Source organism: Leucoraja erinacea, chromosome 14 (assembly GCF_028641065.1).
Source record: "Leucoraja erinacea ecotype New England chromosome 14, Leri_hhj_1, whole genome shotgun sequence".
NCBI classification, from domain to species: Eukaryota; Metazoa; Chordata; class Chondrichthyes; order Rajiformes; family Rajidae; genus Leucoraja; species Leucoraja erinaceus.
The window spans coordinates 3,190,422-3,212,323 of NC_073390.1; the positions used below are offsets into that span (position 1 = coordinate 3,190,422).

A 21,902-nucleotide genomic window follows, 5' to 3' on the forward strand; every position below is an offset into this window, starting at 1 on the left:
ATTTAAATAGCCTGTCTTGTGAGGATGCTAGTCCCATGTTTCATTTTATGGAAGGCAGTAGCAGCGTTACGCATTCTCATAACAAGTCAAATAGTCATAGAATTCTGCTCCCTAATGCCCCTGTCCCACTTAGGAAACCGGAACGGAAACCTCCGGAGACTTTGCGCCCCACACAAGGTTTCCGTGCGGTTCCTGGAGGTTATTGTCAGTCTCCCTACCTGCTTCCACTACCTGCAACCTCTGGCAACCACCTGCAACCTCCGGGAACTGCACGGAAACCTTGGGTGGGGCGCAAAGTCTCCAGAGGTTTCCGTTCAGGTTTCCTAAGTGGGACAGGGGCATTAGTATCATTGATTGCACCATGCTTTCCATCAAATTGAGACTACCAGAAAAAATCCTCCAGCAAGCATCAAAACGAGATTATATTTCAGTTGTTTGGCTAAACTGTTCTTGTGTTAACACCCCTCCCCCAGACAACGCCACCCTCCCTGACGAGCTAAACCACTCTATGCTCGCTTTGACCGGGACAACAAAACCCCAGCCATTAAAGTTGCTCCACCCCCGAATGAACAACCTCTCAGCCTCTCCACCTCTGCTGTACAAGATGCACTGAGCAAGGTGAATGAGCGCAAAGCTGCTGGGCCCCCGATGGCATCCCTGGCCGGGTGCTTAGGGCATGTGCTGGACAACTATCCCCAGTCCTCGCCGACATTTTCAATCTCTCACTGGCCCAGGGTGTTGTCCCCACTTGCCTCAAGACATCAACCATCGTGCCAGTGCCCAAACAGTCAGCTACAGGGAGTCTCAACGATTTCCGCCCAGTGGCACTCACCCCTGTCATTGCAAAGTGCTTTGAGCAGCTGATCTTGGCTCACCTCAAAGCCTGCCTACCCCCCACACTGGACCCCTATCAGTTTGCCTACCGGACCAACAGGTCTACAGAGGACGCCATATCGGCAGCCCTACACTCTGCCCTGACCCACCTGGACTACAACAACTCCTACATCAGGCTGCTGTTCATTGATTTCAGCTCTGCCTTTAACACCGTCATCCCAGCCAGCTTGATCACCAAACTCAGTGGACTTGGCATCTCCACCTCCCTCTGCAACTGGACACTGGACTTCCTCACTAACAGACCACAGTCTGTTAGGGTCAATAACCTCACCTCCTCCACTATAACACTGAACACCGGAGTGCCACAGGGCTGTGTGCTCAGCCCTCTCCTCTACTCCCTCTTCACCCACGACTGCATCCCAAAGTACGGATCCAACGCCATTATTAAGTTTGCTGACGATACCACGGTGGTAGGACTGATCAGTGACAACAACGAGTCAGCCTACAGGGATGAGATCCAGCACCTGACCACCTGATGTGCCAACAATAACCTCGTCCTCAACTCCAAGAAGACGAAGGAGATTATTGTCGACTTCAGGCAGACCAGAGGAGGCAGTCATACCCCCATCCATATAAACGGGACTGAGGTGGAGCGCGTCTCCAGCTATAAATTCCTCGGAGTACATATCTCTGAGGATTTGTCCTGGTCCCTCAACACCTCCAAGCTGATCAAAAAGGCACAGCAGCGCCTTTACTTCCTGAGGAGGCTCAAGAAAGCCCACCTGTCCCCCCAGATCCTGACCAACTTTTACCGCTGTACCATAGAGAGTATCCTGACCACCTGCTTCATGGTATGGTACAGCAGCTGCACTGCTGCGGACAGGAAGGCACTGCAACGGGTGGTGAAAACCGGGCAGCACATCATCGGTGCCCCGCTCCCTGCCATGGATGCCCTCCACCGAAAACGGTGTCTGAGACGGGCCGGGAAGGTCATCAAAGACCCCTCACACCCCAACCATGGACTGTTTGCCCTCCTCCCATCAGGGAGGCGGTACAGGAGCCTCAGGTCACGTACTAGTAGGATGAGGAAGAGCTTCTACAACAACACAATCACATTGCTGAACTCAGAGTCCCGACGATAGATTTCTCCAGTCTCTCCGTCCACATTGTTCAATTATTCTGTATTTTTTTGATTATTCTGTATCTTCTCTCTTTCTATTTTTGTTTTATTTCTTTATGTACAACTACTACGGACTGACGCAAAACTGCATTTTGTTGTACTCATACTTGTATTTGTGCGATGACATTAAAGTTGAATTGAATTGAATTGAATTGAATGGAAGAACCAATTGACCAACCTTTTTTTGCCATCAATACTCATGACATTCTCTTCGATTAGGTCTTTTCATTTTGTAAAGTGCAATTTAACAATGAGGCGATGCTTCGATTTGTGGCTGCATTTGCAACTTGTGAACTGTTCAGGTTGTGAACACATCTGAGGAATCCTGGCGCAAGTCAATTTTACTGATTACACTAAAGAATTCATGATCAACATTACAACAAATGACTCGTAACATCACTGAGACAGGCATCTGCATTGGTGACTGTAGATGGGAACCAAAGAAGGGATAAATGTTCATATAATGTCAGCTAACATGATGAGGGTGGGAGTGGGGGCTGAGCAAATAGTTTTTAATAATAATTATGTCGCCAGTCATGTAATGACAATAGAATTGAGAAAGGGACATGGCCTTGAAGATAATAAGTGTAGTTGAGAATGATGCAAGGTCAGAGATAATGTGGAGGTGCTCTGAGGAAGAGGTTTAGCTCAGGTAGTGAGGGGGGGTGGGGGGGATGTAGCAGATACACACAAAATGCTGGAGTAACTGGTCAGGCAGCATCTCTGGACAAAGGGAATAGGTGGCGTTTCAGACGGTCAGGGGGGAGGTTCAGAACAAATCAGAGCCGGCCCGATGACCAAGGAAAGGTGGAGCCCACAATGGTCCAGTGGTAACTGTGGAAGAGGTGACAACAAAGGGATTATATGGATGCGAAACCCTGGAACTGGCAGGAAGTGGGAGTAGGTAGGTTTGTAATAGACATCAGCCGATAGTCTATGTCTCCTGTGATAGACGGTGAGATCAAGAAAGGCGAGGGCAAGCTGCTTCCCACCCTGTCTCCGGCAAAGACTCTATCCCCCTACTCCTAATTCCTCCCTTCCCACCACATCTGCGTAAAGATGAGGTGTTCCATACGGGGACATCCGAGATGTGCTCATTCTTTAGGGATGAGGCCCTCGCTAGGGTCTCCTCGATATCCCAGAGCTCCGCTCTAGGTTCCCCTCCCCCAGTCGCAACAGGGACAGTCACATCTTCCCACCTCCATCCCTTTCCTCAGAGACTGTTCCCTCCACAACTCATCCCTTCCCACCCAAACTACCCCCTTCCCAGCTACTTTCACGAGCAACCACAGGAGATGCAACACCTGTCCCTATACCTCCTTCCTCAACTCCATCCAGGGACCCTGGCAGTCCTTTCAGGTGAGGCAGAGGTTCACGTGCACCTCTTCCAACCTCATCCATTGTATCCGGTGTTCTCGTGGCACTTTGGTATGTGAGACCAAGCGCAAGCTGAGCGATTGATTCACTGAACACCTCCACTCAGTCTGCCTTGGCCTGTGATCTCCTGGATGCTAAACATTTTAACTCCCATTCCCACACTGACCTTTCTGATCCGGGCCACCTCCGCTGTCAGAGTGAAGCCACACACAAATTGCAGTAACAGCACCCCACATTTCACTTTGGCAGCTTACGACCCAGCGATATGAATTTTGATTTATCTAATTACAAGTAACTCCTGCATTCCCTCTCCGCCCATCCCCCCCACCCTAGACGTACTGCCAGTTCCACTGTTTGCATCCATACATCCCTTTCTTTTCACCTCTTCCACAAACAACCATGAACCATTGTGGGCTCCACCTTTCCTTGGTCAGCGGTGCCGGCTCTGATTTGTACGGATCCTTTTCATACCTCTAATTTTCCTGCTTCCTGGTTCTCAGTCTGAAGAAGGGTTTCAGCCTGAAATGTCACCTGTTCCATCTCTCCAGAGATGCTGCCTGACCCACTGAGTTAATCCAGCATTTGGTGTCTGCCTTTGGTGTAAACCAGCATCTGCAGTTCCTACATGGAATGGAGCAGAAGTAGCTCAACAAGTTTTCTTTCAGTTGTAACGGTGAAGTTTTAGGCTGTTAAAACAGAGAGCAATTTAAGGTAGTTCATACCAAGGCAGAAATACCAAGATAGACAAAAATGCTGGAGAAACTCAGCGGGTGAGGCAGCATCTATGGAGCGAAGGAAATAATAATAATAATAATAATTTTATTTATAGAGCACTTTAAGAACAAACATAGCTGCAACAAAGTGCTGTACATCACTAATCATTGACAAAAAAGTTAATACACACCAAAAGTAACAATCAAAAGAAATAGTAGGAAAAGACATGTAAAATAAAGAAACATCAAAAACACCACAAACAGAAGCAAAGCCTCAGGCATGGTCAAAAGCCAGGGAGTACAAATGTGTTTTTTTCAGACTGAAGAAGGGTTTCGACCCAAAACGTTGGCTATTTCCTTCGCTCCATAGATGCTGCCTCACCCGTTGAGTTTCTCCAACATTTTTGTCTACCTTCGATTTTCCAGCATCTGCAGTTCCTTCTTAAACAGAAATACCAGGATGCTTTGATTTGTCCTTTTGCATACCTTTCATTCATTATTCCATCTTCCTTTTCACATCTCTCATTTCCTTCTCCCTTGACTCTCAGTCTGAAGAAGGGTCTCGACCCAAAACGTCACCCATTCCTCTCCAGAGATGCTGCCTGGCCTGCTGAGTAACTCCAGTTTTTTGGGGTCTGTCTTTGGTGTAAACCAGCCTCTGCAGTTCCTCCCTACACAATCCCAGGATGAGGATCTGCTTGCTTCATTTTCCAGGGTTAATGGTGCAGGGGAACTAAGTCAGATATATGATGTTTAAAGTAGTTGTGTACCAGCTATATTCAACTGAGCTCTGCCGCACGATGCAGGTTACACTGTTATACTTTGAATCTTCTCTTTACGTGGTTAGCTCCAATGTCAGCACGAGCTGTGGTGCTGCTTTTTTTTTTTCAAATGTAAGATGATTTTAACTAAGTTATGATATAATATGGAATAGGAACATTGACCATTTTATGAAGAACCAGAATCTGTCAGTAGTTGGGGGAGAGACTATATTTAAAATTATGGAATAAAATGCAAATAAATGAAAAAAGACACAAAGTGTTGAATAACTCAGCGGATCAGGCAGCATCCAGGAGATGCTGTCGATGGCAGCCTCGCCAGCAATCTGCCTGTCTTTTCATCTTTTTTTTGTTATTTTTAGTGGGTTTTAAAAGTTTGTTATAATGTTCTCTGGTTTATTTTATGTGGTGGGAGAGGATCTGGGGAAACTTTTTTTCAATCTCTTACCTGCCGAAGATGCGATTGTTTTCCGGATCGTATCTCCGGTCGCTGTGCGGCCTAACATCGTGAATCTGGTGGCCTGACTTGGGACGGACTTTGAGCCCCACCGCGGGGCTTGGACTTACCATCGGAGCTGATCCCTTGCCTGGGATCGACGCTCTAACCTGCATCGGACTGCAGATTTCACCACCGGGAGCTCGCAGTCTCGGGTAGAGACCACAGATGTCGGGAGCTCCAACCATGCAGAAGGTTGGACCAGCCCCGACGGGGAGGGCCCGAATGCCACCGGCTACGGGAGTCAAGATCGCCCCGTCAATGGAAGGCTCAAGGACCCCGACCACGGGAGGACAAAGAGGGGAAGAGTGAACTTTTTGTTGGCCTTCCATCACAGTGAGGAATGGGGAGGAGTCACTGTGGTGGATGTTTATGTTAAAATGTATTTTGTGTGTTCTGGTGCTTGCTTCGCTGTATGGCAAATGAAATTCCTCGTATGTTGCAAAACATACTTGGCTAATAAAGTATTATTATGATCTCTGGAGAACATGGATAAGTGACTGACCTGGCCTGAAAGGGCAGCGGAGGTGCTGTCTGACCCACTGAGCTACTCCAGCACTTTGTATATTTTTTATTGTAAACCAGCACCTGCAGTTCCATGTGTCTGCAATAAATGACATGATTTGTACATGTTTGGTAAAAAAAAAAAAATGCTTTTCCTAATTTGTGCCCCACTTGTGTAATGATTATTTACCATATAACCATATAACAATTTCAGCACGGAAACAGGCCATCTCGGCCCTACAAGTCCTTATAAGACTACAATTTACCTTATAAGAGCAACAGTAAGAAGGTATGGTATTATTTTTAAACCTATTTTCACTTTTATTTTTTCATGTGGTGCTCATTCATTTGCAACGTGGAATAAATACGTTAATGACGCTGTTATGTTACCTCTGTTACTCCTCTTCCAATCTAACTGTAGATGCTGACAGCACAATTAGAAACTGGAATGACCGACCTTGATATTCACTGCTTTATCAGTCGTTCGTCTAAGAGGAGGAACGCTAGGATTACACTAACTATTTAAATTAAACTTCGAAGTAAACGATTATGAGTAATGGCATTGACAAGATTGTCTGAAAGATACTTCAGCATGAAAACTAACTTGGCAAATCTGATGGTAAAGGGAGTGCAGAGTGTAGGTCCAACATTGCTTTCATTGTAACGTGATCCACATTGGATTGACTCATCTATTGATATTTGGCTTTGCATCACATCGGTCTTTGGCAAGTCTATTTGTGAACATATTCATTTGTAAATAGGACTGGTTTAAATACATAACCGGAATGAATATATAATCGAGGATCAGCTTTGACCCATTAAAAAAATCTGTTTAAAAGTTTTTTACACATGTGGAATTTCAGCAAATTATAAATCTTGAATCCCTAATTTCCATTTGTCTGATATGATACAAAACACTAAAATATGATGTTATGATCACACATTCCAGAGATAACAATGGTTTTGTATTCAGTCCATTGGACAATCAGGGAAAATCAGATCTTTGAGGTGGAGAGAGTTGTATGACATCAGTAGCTCTCAGTAGTAATCTTTGGTTAGATTTTGAAATCACTGAAGGGTCAGCGTAACTATATGCCTTGTACTTCCATGACTTTGCAGGACTTGTACATCCGTTCCATTCTGCAGCAGCACGTTTGATATTGGGATCAACAGCATGAAAAGATTCTTGCAAATCCCCACAGCGGTTGGTTAGATTCACTAATTCCTTCGGCTGGCTGCAGAGGTCTGCATGTTGATGATCACTGTCTGCTTTGGCTGTGACGACAAATAGCTGCCGTTTTTGTGGATTCTCGATCAGCTTTTGCTTTTTGTACAAGTCAGAGAAGTGACTCGGGATTCGCAGTTTGTAAGGTTGTTGCCGGTGCGATTTCTGACAGTGTTTCTGAAGGTTGATGCTCCTGGCCAACTCTGAGCGGCACAACTGTGTAGCCCAAGTCACTGGACTGACAGGGAATATTTCTGCACTGATTATCCTTTTTCTTTTCTGTTGACTGTGTCTCTGGCAGTGTTTGGATTTTGTTTGAGGATCCTGACTCTGAGTTTGGTTCAATTCTCTTCAGCTTTTGCTCTTCATGTGGGTCAGTGAATAGCTGCAGACTTCTGGTTTGTGGTTTGCCAGTTTCCTCTGAGTTCACCTTTTGAACTTGCAGATATTGTCCTTGCAGTACATGTGTGCGGTGTGTGGCGGTGATGACTAATTCTCCAGTGCATTTCTTTCGTGTATCATCATCATCTATTCCTAGTAATTCATTGTGAGGAAAGGGAATTCTAGGAGCAGGCTCTGAATTCTGTGTGGTTTCATCCACTGATTGATTTTCACTCAAGTTGACAAATGGGTTGACGTGTTTCATTTGTGAGATTGTATTTTTCACCAGTTTTGTATCTGTTCGTGGAGAATGTTCCTTTGTCATGACATCGTGATATTTAACTCCATTAACCAACTCATTGGGCTGACTGAGCATGTATGTACACCATTGGTCATCTTGGTTGATTTCATGCTGTTTATCATTCGGCAATGTTAGAGGTCCATTGGTGAATGTGGATTTTTGTTTTTGCAAAGTGTCTTTTAGTGTTTGTGTCTTAGATGTGTCAGAAACTAATTGTGGGCTAGATGTTAATGATTTTGTTGTTTCCTCTATACTTTCTGTCACTCTTTGTTGTGGATTTTCCTCTGTGTTATTTTTAATAGATAAAATATCTTCAATGACTTGCAATAAACAGTGCTGGCCATCACTAGTTATGATATTAGGAAAGTCAATAACTATAGGTGTGTTGCTTTCTCTTCCTGGAGGTGGCCTTGTTCTTTCATTATATCGAATAGTCTGGAACTTATTTTCTTGGATATTGGTTATAATGGATGGATTTTTTCCCGAAATACTCAATGAAGAGTTTGTCATTATTTCTTGTGAAGGAAGCTTTTGATTTCTACTTGGAACAAAATGTACATTTTGTCCACTGTGTTCATCTACATCACTAGTGATTGATTCTGTCAGCTTACATTTAGTCTGGTGATCAACTTGGATACCCGTATTTGGATATAACACTTCAGCAACTGTTTGCCCAGATGGTTCAGGTGAAGTCATGTGTTTGTGGTGGTTTGGGGAATCCAGTCGCATATGCATATCTCTTTCTCCGACAGGCTCTGAATATGTGTCATTGGATTCCTTTGTATCAATTGGATGTTTCCCACTAGATTGCGCAGTGTTTGAATAAAGATCTGTGGTGCCGTTTTTGATATGTGTTTGTTTCAGAGTAGCATCTTCATTTTTAATGGGTTCACATTGCCGTTGAATTACTAAATCAATAGTTTTGTGCATTGTGGTCAAGTCGATGCATCCTTTATCTCCTGTTGAAAGCTCAGGATTGGTAGTGTGAGGCTGTGGAGCAGTGTGACATCCAGCTGTAACGTCATTTGTACTCATTGGTTTCCCGAGACTACCATCTACCTTTGGAATTTTTGCACTTTCACATTTTTGTTCAGCCAGCAAGTCCATAAGGTTTTGCATTTTGGTGAAACATGCATCTCCTTTACCCACTGTGGTAAAACTGACTGCACCATTCTGAGAATCTGCAGGGGTGTTAGATCGTTTTGAAATTCTATTTGTCTTGGACTCGGGAAGTGCTAGTTTCTCCAGTTTATCTTGAAAACCGATCTTTGTAAACCTTGACTGGAGGAGCTGAAATTTGGTTGGCCGAGGCTTTACACCGGTTTTTGCTTTAGTGTTGGGCGGTGTTGTAACAAATATGTTTGTTAACCTGACAGACTTTTCAGTGCTCGTTTCCTTCACCTTTTCCAGATGAGCTATGTAATTGATCAAATTATTAATCTCATCTGCCGTACGTTTGTTCACAAACATCCTGGCAATTTGATGTACATCTGTAGACTCATTTCTTGGATTGTGATCTGCACTGAGACACAAGGATCTGCAACAAAATAATAACTGACTGACTAGATCTGAAAATACCAATAAGGATCAAATACAATACAATTGTTTATTGTCATTTGGACCTCAAATGAGGTTCAAACGAACTTTGGTTTCTGCAGCCATAAAACAAGAAGAAACAATTTTACAAGACATGCAACCAACTCAATTCACACAAACATCCATCGCAGTGAATCTCCTCCTCACTGTGATGGAAGGCAAAGCCTTGTCTTCATCAATACTTTAGGAAAATATGGAAAGATGAACACAAGAAGTAGAATTTAAAAAACTGGATTTTTCTGCAAATAAAATGTTTGCTGGGGGGTGAGTTGTGAATGGTGGGGATGAGGAGTGATTTAGATCTCAGGCAAGACTGTAGAATGGTAAATAAAGATTATTCATGAAAGCACGTGCCATGTTAACAACATCAGCAAGAGAATCTTGAAGGTTTTGCAGGACTGTTAGATATTTCCTCTTACTGGTTTACTATTGGGTATTCCCATTATAAGCATTTCATGGAGATTTATGCAAATACCTTTTAGTTTTAGAGATACAGCGTGGAAATGGGCCCTTCGGCTCACCGAGTCAGCACCAACCAGCGATCCCCGCACACTAACACTACCCTACACACACTAGGGACAATTTTACATTTTTATACCAAGCCAATTAACCCACAAGCCCGTACGTCTTTGGAGTGTGGAAGGAAACCGAAGATCTCGGAGAAAACCCACCCAGGTCATGGGGAGAACGTACAAACTCCGTACAGACAAGCAGCCATACTAATTTCCTTCTGATTGTTAATACTATTTTAGAATAAATATTGACCATCCCTAGGGGCACGTAAATATGTGCACAGAGTCCTGGTTGGAACGTACTTAATTGTACGTGAACAGATGACAGTAATTATCCATCAAGACATACCAGGATTGTTACATTAAAAGTGCTGCAAATAACTGTGCCAGCTGTCAAATATATATGCCACAAAAAAATGGATTATTTGGTTTTAGCTTCAAACTTTGAATGAGTTCCATGCCAGTTGAACTTACCGATCTGCAATAGCAATGTGGTATAGTTGTCTCCCCAGCAGTTCAAGGTGGCCTTTGAACTCTAGGTTCTTGTAAAGACTCGTTGGAACATTGTCAAATCCGTAGAGAATTCCATAGAGACATCCTGCAATGGCACCTGTTGCATCACTCTCCCCTATAATAGAGACACAACATAAAACACAACAAGAAATTATTAACGCAGTTGTGCGCAAAAAATTATGAATTGTATAAGTGTCTGATGTCTGGGTGAGGAATCAATCTATTTATATTAAAATGCTGATCGTTTATAAAAGGGTTCACCAAATTTTTTAATTGATGTAAAATTTGGATATTCTTTACTTGGTGAAATTCATTATTATACAGTGAATGACCAAAGTAAATTCTCCAAGGCACCTGTAACATCAATTCTAGATAGACACAAAAAGCTAACTCAGCGGGACAGGCAGCATCTCTGGAGAGAAGGAATGGGTGACGTTTCGGGTAGAGAACCTTCTTCAGACTGAGAGACAGGGGAAAGGGAAATTAGAGATATGGAAGCGTACTAAGAGAATGTAACATGTGAAAAGGACAGATCAAAGTAGACGATGATCATGGAAATGTCTGAAGAGGGGGCTTGACCCAAAATGTCACTGGTTTGTAGAAGGGTCTCGACCCGAAACATCACCCATTCCTTCTCTCCAGAGATGCTGCCTGTCCCGTTGAGTTACTCCAGCTTTGTGTCTATCTTTGGTTTAATCCAGCATCTGCGGTTCCTTCCGACATATTCATTCTAGAGTCAGGAGCATATTATTTGTCAGACCCTCCTTATTTATACCTACTTGGGATTTATCTATCTGCTTGGCTCGAGCCAAATTGTTGACGATTTCGGCAAATATTCACCCAATTATGACAAATTCAATCAATTCTTACCACGGTGAAACATTGCTGAATAGCACATCTTCTTCCAGTCACTACCAGCAAACAGGAGTGCATCATAAGCAATCAATGTTGTCTCCAGGCCCTTATCCTTCCCAGTTGATTCCGAACACCAGTGTCTGAACAGCTGTCACAGTTATAAAAAAAAATCCAGCTGTCATTTTCAATCAGGAGCTCATTTCAAAATTGTCACCTATTCATAGTATCCCAGCATGATGCAATAATATTTCCTGTATTCGATACTTCTCTTATGTTCTGTTTTTAGAAGGAGATAAAGTACATCTACTGGTGTCAAATCTGTTACAGATGCAAGAGGTTTATAAATGATTACGCAGTTTAACAATGTAGGCCTAGAAATTGGATCACATGGCTTTGTATTGGAAAGTTGACGCAAACAAGCACAAACCCAATGTGGTGGGTGGCAAAAGCTCAGAAACTCTGCACCAGAAATTTGTCACCTGCTATATCCATTTTGATATTCCTTCCCCCCCCCCCCCCCCCCCCCCCCCCCCCCCCCCCCCCCCGCTATTTCTGTAGGCCCTTTCTAAATGCAAATGTTATTAAACCCTTTGTGAAAATGAACATTCACAGATTGCAACATGTTCACTGCTTGCACTTAAGTGTCAAACTTATGGCCATTAAGATGCTACCTTAATGGTAACTTTACATAGAAACATAGAAAAATAGGTGCAGGGGAAGACTGTTTGGCCCTTTGAGCCAGCACTGTCATTCAATATGATCATGGCTGATCATCTAAAATCTGTACCCCGTTCCAGCTTTTTCCCCATATCTCTTGATTTCTTTAGCACGAAGAGCTAAATCTAACTCTCTCTTGAAAACATCCAGTGAATTGAGCTCCACTGTCTTCTGTGGCAGAGAATTCCACTAATTCACAACTCTCTGGGTGAAAATTGTTTTCCTTATCTGTCCTAAATGGTATACCCCTTATTCTTAAACTGACCCCTGGTTCTGGACTCCCCCAACATCGGGAACATTTTTCCTTCATCTAGCCTATCCAATCCCTTAAGAATTATATATATTTCTGTAAGATCTCCTCTCATCCTAAATTTCAATGAATACAAGCCCAGTTGACCCATTCTTTCATCATATGTCAGTCCTGCTATCCTGGGAATTAACCTGGTGAACTTACTCTGCACCCCCTCAATAGCAATAATGTCCTTCCTCAAGTTAGGAGACCAAAACTGCACACAATACTCCAGGTGTGGTCTCAACAGGATCCTGTACAACTGCAGTAGGACCTCCTTGCTCCTAAACTCAAACCCTCTTGCAATGAAGGCCAACATGCCTGCTGTACCTGCGTGCTTACTTTCAGTGACTGATGTACAAGCACATCAAAGTCTCGTTGCACCTCCCCTTTTCTCAATCTGACACCATTCAGATAATCATTCTGAAGAAGGGTCTTGACACAAAACGTCACCCATTCCTTCTCTCCAGAGATGCTGCCTGTCCTACTGAGTTACTCCAGCATTGTACCATTCAGATAATAATCTGCCTTCCTGTTCTTGCCACCAAAGTGGATAACCTTACATTTATCCGCATACTGCATACTGCATCTGCCCACTCACCCAACCTATCCAAGTCACCCTGCAGCCTCGTAGCTTCCTTCTCGCAGCTCACACTGCCACCCAGCTTTGTGTCATCCGCAAACTTGGAGATGTCACTGACATTTAATTCCCTCGTCTAAATCCTTAATATATATTGTAAATAACTGGGGTCCCAGCACCGAGCCTTGCAGCACCCACTAGCCACTGCCTGCCTTTCTGAAGAGGACCCGTTAATTCCTACGCATTGCTTCCTGTCTGCCAACCAGTTCTCTATACATGTCAATACCCTACCCCCAATATCATGTGCTCTAATTTTGCACACTAATCTCTTGTGTGGAACATTATCAAAGGTTTTTCGAAAGTCCACATACACCACATCCACTGGCTCTCCCTTATCCATTCTACTTGTTACATCCTCAAAAAATTCCAGAAGATTAATCAAGCATGAAGATTTCCCCTTCATATATCCATGCTGACTTTGACCAATCCAGTCACTGCTTTCCAAATGCGCTGTTATTACTTCTTTAATAATGGACTCCAGCATCTTCCCCACTACCGATATAAGGCTAACTGGTCTATAATTCCCCGTTTTCTCTCTCCCTCCTTTCTTAAAAAGTGGAGTTTACCCTCCAGTCCACAGGAACTGATCCAGAGTCGCGAGAACATTGGAAAATGATCACCAATGCATCCACGATTTTTAGGGCCATCTCCTTGAGTACTGTGGGATGTAGACCATTAGGCCCTGGGGATTTATCTGTCTTCAGTCCCAACAATTTACCTAACACCATTTCCTGACTAATGTGGATTCCCTTCAGTTCCTCCCACTAGATCCTCGATCCCCTAGTATTTCTGGGAGATTGGTTCTGTCTTCACTAAGGAAGACGGAACCAAAGTACCCCAAACATTGCCTATTTCCTTTGCTCCATAGATGCTGCCTCACCCGCTGAGTTTCTCCAGCAGTTTTGTCTACTCGTTTAACTATTGTGCCATTTACTTCTACAGGGAAGTTTCCGATGGCCTAATCAAATCTGTATTCTTGTAAAGTAATCGGCCCAGATTTTCCTGCCAGTGGCTGTGTTTCCTACTGACAAGGAAGTCCAGAGCTGCATGTGTAAAATCCTACCTCTGTTCAGAAAAATAATGGGAAATATTTTCACAGTTGATGTTCAGAAACAGTCAAAAATCTTGCAGTATCAAAAGAAATCAAACATTAAAAAAATAATTATACATTTGACTGACATTTAAATGTAATGGCTAAATAAATCATAAATGACTCATACTTGGCTCCCTTTTGAAGTTAATTCTCTTCATAAAATCCATGAAGGTGCTATGTGAGAGAATCCCAGCATAAATGCTGAGGCAATGCAGGAATTTTGCACTTGTTTACTGGATTCCAAAGAAGCCGACAGGGGCAGCATGGTGGCGCAGCGGTAGAGTTGCTGCCTTACAGCATTTACAGCTCTAGAGACCCGGGTTCCATCCCGACTAGGCGACTGCTGAGTTTGTACGGAGTTTCTACGTTCTCCCCATAACCACGTGGGTCTTCCGAGACCTTCGGTTTCCTCCCTCACTCCAAAAACATTTGTAGGTTAATTGGCTTGGTATAAAATGTAAGAACAATTGTCCCGAGTGTGTGTAGGATAGTGTTAATGTGCGGGAATCGCTGGTCTGTGCAGCCAAAGGACCCGTTTCCGCGCTGTACGTCTAAACTAAACTAAACTCCGAGCAGTGACATTGAGGTCCAATTTTCAGGATGTACGAGGTGTTCTTGTTTGTGTGTGCAGAAGTGAAATCCTGAACTCATGAAACTTATGACAGGAGTGGGGATGAAAGGATAGTTATTCCACATATTACGACTGACATTTGAAGAAAATCCAGGCCATTAGTTGGATTTCAATCTTACAAATATTATTTTTGTGGCTGATGTAAAAGAAATGATGGTTCATCTTGCAGTCAACTTTTTTCCAAGATACAAAGATTTTTAGTGAGAAACTTTGAAAGTATTTAATAATTTACATTTGCCTACTATTTCATTATCAGATTATTTCTGACTCCAATCTTACAAGTATACACAATATTACTGATTTTGTCATTACAACGATATTACTGTTCATATTCATACACAGTGGCACTGAAGACTGCAATTGTGTAGATAAATGCAGAAATACAGAAGTTGATGTCAGTAATAACATGTTGCACGAGAATTCTTCCAGTGGCCCAGTCTACTTCACCACATCACAGTGCTGGATACCAGACAACCACTACATTACACCAGAATGACATGTACATCAAAAAATCCCTGCCTTGGTGATCACTATCTTTAGAGCAGCTATCTTTGAGCTCAGTGGGAAGAGCTAACATGTCACTGATGACTGCAAGATCTAGGCCAGTTGGAAATTTGTCCTTTGTTGAAGGGAGAAACGTTAGTGAGGACTGGTGGCAAAGTCACTGCGACTGAATTGTACCTCGTGCCAGTAACAAAGTCTGTTAGGACCTTGGTTTAACATCTTATCTCCTGGAGGTTAACTGCTGTAAAGTGCAGCAGAGTATTTAATTTACTGATACATTGAAGCCTGATTTTACACTGATTTTACGGTAAAATTGCTATACCTGAGGTGAGCAATCATTTTGGGGGGTTTGTTAAGTCTACGGCATTTCTACATTTAGGATTTGGTATCAGAAATATGAGAGGAGTCCAAAACATACTTGTTTTTAATGGGACAAAGATAAATCCAAAAATGTAAAGGCTGTAGGATGGCTCAAATGTATCTTATCTGTTCTGAATGAAACTGCAGGAATATCAAATACTCATGCAAACCCTATCTAGGACTTAGTGATTTAGTGTTTTTTTTATTCCTGATAGCAGTAAAGTGTACGATGGATACATATTCTAGGGCATTGACTAGTGGGACTGACTATTCTTAACACTAACAAGTTGCTTAGCAAAGCAGCTGAGCCCAGTATTATCTCTGCCAGGTGGGACCACGTCTGCTTTCTACCAGGTAACTAAAATCCTGTATCAGTATCGCAGCAATACAAAAATTAACAGTAATGCTCTAATTTTGCCCTTTCAGAAGCAGCCTGGGGTTTGGCCGGTGATATTGCCACTGGCCCTTAACACGGCTTTATTTTGAAATGAAAATCTTAAGAGTGTTTCCCTTTGGGGAAACATAACCAGCAGCAATGTTGGCTTAATCTTATGGAATTATTTAAATTAAATAAGGGGTAGTCAATGGCTTTATTAATCACAATATATGAGGAAAATCTATGGAGACAATGGAATTTTAGCCCACCGCATCCGCGCTGACCAGTAATCACCCCATATACTAACACGATCCTACACACACTTGTGACAATTTACAATTCCCAGAAGCCAGTAAACCTGCAAACATGTACGTCTTTGGAATGTGGGAGGAAACCGGAGCATCTGGAGAAATCCCACACGGTCACGGAGATATTGTATAGACTCTGTACAGACAGCACCCGTAGTCAGGTTCAAACCCGGGTTTCTGACGCTGTAAGGCAGCATCTCTGCCGCCCCTTATGTGCCCATCTGTGCACTGTGTCATTTATGTGCAGAGCAAATACATGATTAACTGTTCACCCTCATGATCAGTGATCTCATTATTTTCTTCCTGCCACTTCCAAGCTCAGTAATTGCTCTAGGCTGCTCGATTTATGCAAACAAAAATATTCAGAAAACACAAGTCGGAGATAAAATCACTAAGTTAATGCTGATTTTTTTCTTTCCCTTTTCATGAAAATTAGAATTTGTCAAGACAAGCTTGTCATTTTAACGGGTCTCCTGTCTAGTATATTTGGGTGTTTGGAAACAAAGTAGTCAGTATTATCTTTGTCCACTTTATCAATGATCAACTGTAATGATTTTTCAAACTAAAGATTTAAAATAAAGTACAATAATCCATGCTACAGTCAATAGAATCCATGCTGCATCATAATGTTTAAATTGGCCCTTGTTCAAACGTTTTTAAATATCACAGAATTTGCAGCCATGAGACCCACTTTTTAGTTAAATTCCTTTTTGGGATCTTTGGGTCACTGGCAAAGCCGGCATTTATTACTCTTGGAAAAAGTAGTGCTGGGCAGCCTTCCTGAACAACAGCAGTCCCGGTGAAAGATAGTCTTCTCAAAAGTGCTAATGGGGCGAGAATTTCAACGATGACCAAAGACCTCATAAAATGTTTCCATGATTGAGGCAAGGCCAGCAGCATAATCCAGGATAGCTCTCACCCCAGTCACTCCCTCTTCTCCCCTCTCTCATCAGGCAAGAAGTATGGACGTGTGAAAACACACACCTCCAGATTCAGGGACAGTTTCTTCCCAGCTGTTGTGAGGCAACTGAACCATCCTACTACAACTGGAGAACAGTCCTGAACTACCATCTACCTCGTTGGAGGCCCTCGGACTAGCTTTTATTGTATTTTACTGGACTTTATCTGCACTAACATTATCCCGTATCTCTGCACTATGGACACCTTGATTAACCATATAACACTTACAGCACAGAAACAGGCCATCTTGGCCCTTCTAGTCCTTGCCGAACACTTCCTCTCACCTAGTCCCATCTACCTGCACTCAGACCATAACCCTCCATTCCTTTCCCATCCATATACCTATCCTATTTATTTTTAAATGATAAAATCGAACCTGCCTCCACCACTTCCACTGGAAGCTCATTCCACACCGCCACCACTCTCTGAGTAAAGAAGTTTCCCCTTATGTTACCCCTAAACTTCTGTCCCTTAATTCTCAAATTTTAATTTGCAATAATTGCAATTATATATGGTATTTCCGTTGATTGGATAGCTCACAGCACAAAAGCTTTTCACTGCACCCTGGTACATGTGACAATACTAAACTAAGCTAAGGTTGCAGGTTGATGAGATAGCTTGGATAAGTGACTGTGGTGTAGTTTGGTTGCATGCCACCCCCTCAATGTTGTTCCTGTATATCCATCCCTCCCGTTGGTCTAGGTTTGCTGATATAGTACAAGGCACTCATTTGTGGTTCACTAATAGCCACAACACCTTCTCATTTCACTTTGACTCCCTTTGATGAATTGACCAAAAACCTCCTCTCTATAAACTCCTTCAGCAGCCTTTATGTTTTCCTCCAATCTAATATAATGCCTTGTGATGTTTACTATGTTAAAAGATTCTGCATTTTTTTAATTGAAAATGTATTTTTAGATCTTTTGTTTAAAGGTGTTGTATTTTAGTTTTACATTCCATTAAATAGAATAAATCACGGCCAGGAACACAGTTTTATGAAAGGAAACTACTGTTGGGTTTGTAAATGCTGACAATTATATCCATGACCTTTCCCTGTCGGGTCTCCGTTGTCGTTGGGGCTGCACCGTGGAGCGGCCTCCAGCAGGAACGTCCTGGGGCTCCAATCACGGAGCTGCGGACCTACTCACCATCATGGAGCTGGCCGAGTCCGGAGCGGGAGGAGCGGTGGTGGCGCGCTGCTGCGACCCGACTCTCGGAGATTCGGAGGCTTACCGCAGGTCTGGGGGACAGTGACACCAGGAGCCCGTGGGTCCCTGCTGGGAGACCGCTTTTCGGGGCCTTACATCATCGCCCGGCGTGGCTTCAACGGCTGCGGGACTTTGCCAGCGCCCGCCCGGGGCTCCAACAACAAGACCCGGAGCGCGGCCTTGCATCACCCGGCGCGGCGTTAATGGCCGCGGGCCAATTGTTATCGCCCGCCGGGGGCTCTGACTTTGACTCTGACATCGGGGGGAGAGGGAAGTGCAGGGGAGAGATACATTTTTTTTGCCTTCCATCACAGCGAGGTGGAGATGCGCTGTGATGGATGTCTGTGTAAATTGTGTTGTGTCTTGGGTCTTTTTTTCTTGTATGTATGACTGCAGAAACAACATTTCATTTGAGCCTCTATGAGGTTCAAGTGACAAATAAATTGTATTGTATTGTATTGTAACAATGACAATGCCAGCTACAATACTATGGATACAAACCATATGACTGTAAAGAGACCTACACAATGCAAATGACCAGCATAATTATGCCCCATCAGGTGATCCAACAACTTGTTACCTTATAAGTTTTCATGTTCTTGTGACATTTTAAGACAGTTTCTAGTTCTAGCATTGTGGAAAACAATAAACATAATATTACACTATGACTTAACTAGCTACCCGAGAATTGCCTCAGGTGAAACAAATAGATTTAGTTTCCTGAATTGCAAGGCCAAAGAGTGCTTCACTTGAGAGAAAAGGAAAGATTGATGAAAATATTAAATCGGAGGATTAAGATTCCTGTGTAAGTATCAAATGAGAGTTCAGATATTTGATACGTCAAATATTCACTTAAGCTCTATTCAGAGATAATTATCACAAATTAGTTTGTAAACCTAAGTTATATTACAAATTAATTGTATAATTATATACTTTGGGCTTTTTAGGTTTCTTTGCTTCTATATTAAATAGGTTTAATTGGGGCTTATATTTACACTGCTCACTTTTTCTACATGGAGCAGATTAATATAAAGTTCAGACAAACCCATGTATCTACTTATTGAAATATAAAATAGAACTGTAATGATTATTAATATTGCTATTACTTTCCCACAAATGAATTGTTGTGTATGTTATATACAATATTTCCAACCTTGTTCCTACAGATTTTAAAAATGTATCTTCATCTTATGCCTACACTGGTATATAATAACTTTATGTAGTTCTGTATACCTATATCCTTGCTATATCCTTTCAGCCCACGTACAATACACAATAAGAGGATTTATCATTTACAAAAGATTTTTTGTTTGTTTTATATTGTTTCATTTAGAGATACAGCGCAGAAACCGGTGCCGACCATCGATCTCTGTACACTAGCACTATCCTACACACTAGGGACAATTTACAATCCTTACCGAAGCCAATTGGCCTACAAACCTGTATGTCTTTGGAATGTAGGAAGAAACTGGAGCACCTGGAGTGGCCACAGGGAGAACATACTAACTTCGTACAGCCGTGGTCAGGATCAAACCCAGGTCTCAGCCACTGGAAGACTCTACCGCAATAGCCCCGTGCTGCCCTCAAAACTCTATAAACCCTTTTACAAGCCTTCTGCTTGGTAAACATCTTCATTTTACAAGAGTTACAAAATGAATACTTGTTTTAACCTATCCCTAGTAAAATTCAATAATGTCACGCAGAGGTAACATGAGATAGAAAACAAAAAATATCATTGTGTATTTTATATCCATTTGAGATACCTTTGGATGCTTCACATAATTCTGATAATATACTAGATTTGATGTTTTAATACGATAGTAAGAATTCAAATTATAATAAAACTAGGTACAGAAATTAATATTACAATGGTTAGGGAGGATACTTTGAGCTAAGATAATGTGAAATATGATGTAAAAGGTAGTTTGTAATTATCAAATTATATTCTCATGTAGGTATGCAGGTGCATTAAATTAATTTTGATATTAAGGATGGATACTTTCTTATTACTAGCCACCTTTTCACCCAGATATTACCTTGTTTTGTTCTTCTATATTGTAGGTTTTGGGAAAAATTGCCTTATCACTTCCATCCTTCTCAATCCCTCGCTGTTGGAGGTAAAATTGCCAATTGGTTTCAAAAGAAAAAAAGTTCTCACGGAAATCTGTGAACATGAACAAATTTAATGATGCAAATTACAGCAAATACATGTAGAATCTCATCATGTTCAATTATGACCTGAATAGAGATATATAGATGATACTCCACGTCTACATTCTTCCTGTCCCCGCCACTTATCACTCCCTGCCACATCATCATTAGCACAGCCAGAATGTGATAACTAGGAACTACAGATGTTGGTTTATACCAAAGACAGACACAAAATGCTGGAATAACTCCGGAGCAGACAGCATCCTTGGAGAACATGAATAAGACTGAAGAAGAGTTCCAACCGGAAACGTCACCTATCCATGTTCTTCAGCGATGCTTCCTGACACACTACCTCAGGTTGCCAGTTCTTCAATCTACAGGCATTAGTTTTCTCATGTCTTAGATTATCATTCAAAACAGCAGGTTCCTTAGCACTGTAGTAGCATTATTACCACTAAGTTACAAAAACATTGGAATCGCAATGGCTTTAGAAAATTGGATCATATAATGAAATGTGAAACTGCAATGAAATAATGAATCGCGGAATGTTCACACGATGGATGGTGGCCATTCAGCCCATCCAGCCCAACATGTTTGCCCCCATTCTAAGCAAGAGCAGTACTGCTACACCACCCTCTGATCAAAGCTCTACAAATCTATTTCTCCTAGACCTTCACTACACTACACTACAATTGAATCTGCCTCCACTATCCTTGGCAATGTTCTCCAGATTCAAGTCGAGTTGAGTTTATTGTTACATGCACAAGGACAATGAGGTACAGGTACAATGAACATTTCACAGCCACATACATTCCGACCACCACGCAAAAGCATAAATGATGCATAAATTACACACACAAACTTTGAAAAGAAGCCTGTGCGTAGAGCTCAATATACAGTTAGAAAAGTCCATGGTCGTGTAAGAGGTGATCAGTGGTGTTCAGTAGTCGAGGTAAGATTATGGTTATGCAGGTTGCTTCTTGAAGGAAAGTACTGTAGCTATTCCTGTACCAGGTAGTGTACCACCTGCCCAAAGGGGCAGTGAGAAAAGTCCATCACCTGGAAGGTGGGTATCTTTGAAGATGGATACTGCCTCGTTGAGGCAGCCCCTTATATAGATGCGTTTGATGGAGGGGATGGTTGTACCTGTGATAGACCGACCGGGCTGAGTCTGCCACTGTTTCCACCCATTTGCTTGCCTGTGCATTGGAATTGCCACATCAGGCCATGATGCCACCGGTCAGGATACATTCCCAAGTACCGCTCCAAAATGCTCTAGTGCTTGGCAAGCTAATTCTCGTTAAACTTCCTGGAAGCTTGAGATGCTAGCCTGCCTTCTTTGTGATAACTATCATTTACAGTACGAAAGAAATGCCTCCTCTAGGTACTCATCTCCATT

General features: G+C 42.5%; 1 protein-coding gene across 1 annotated transcript in view; it reads right to left on the reverse strand.

The window, feature by feature from the left end:
- Positions 1 to 7,158: 7,158 nt before the first annotated feature.
- Positions 7,159 to 21,902, reverse strand: part of LOC129703196 (uncharacterized) — a 36,307-nt gene continuing 21,563 nt past the window's right edge. The window contains 4 exon segments of the mRNA XM_055645386.1: positions 7,159 to 9,327; positions 10,373 to 10,526; positions 11,282 to 11,414; positions 20,389 to 20,516. Of these exon segments, the coding sequence (XP_055501361.1) occupies positions 7,221 to 9,327; positions 10,373 to 10,526; positions 11,282 to 11,414; positions 20,389 to 20,516 (2,522 nt within the window). The 3' untranslated portion in view covers positions 7,159 to 7,220.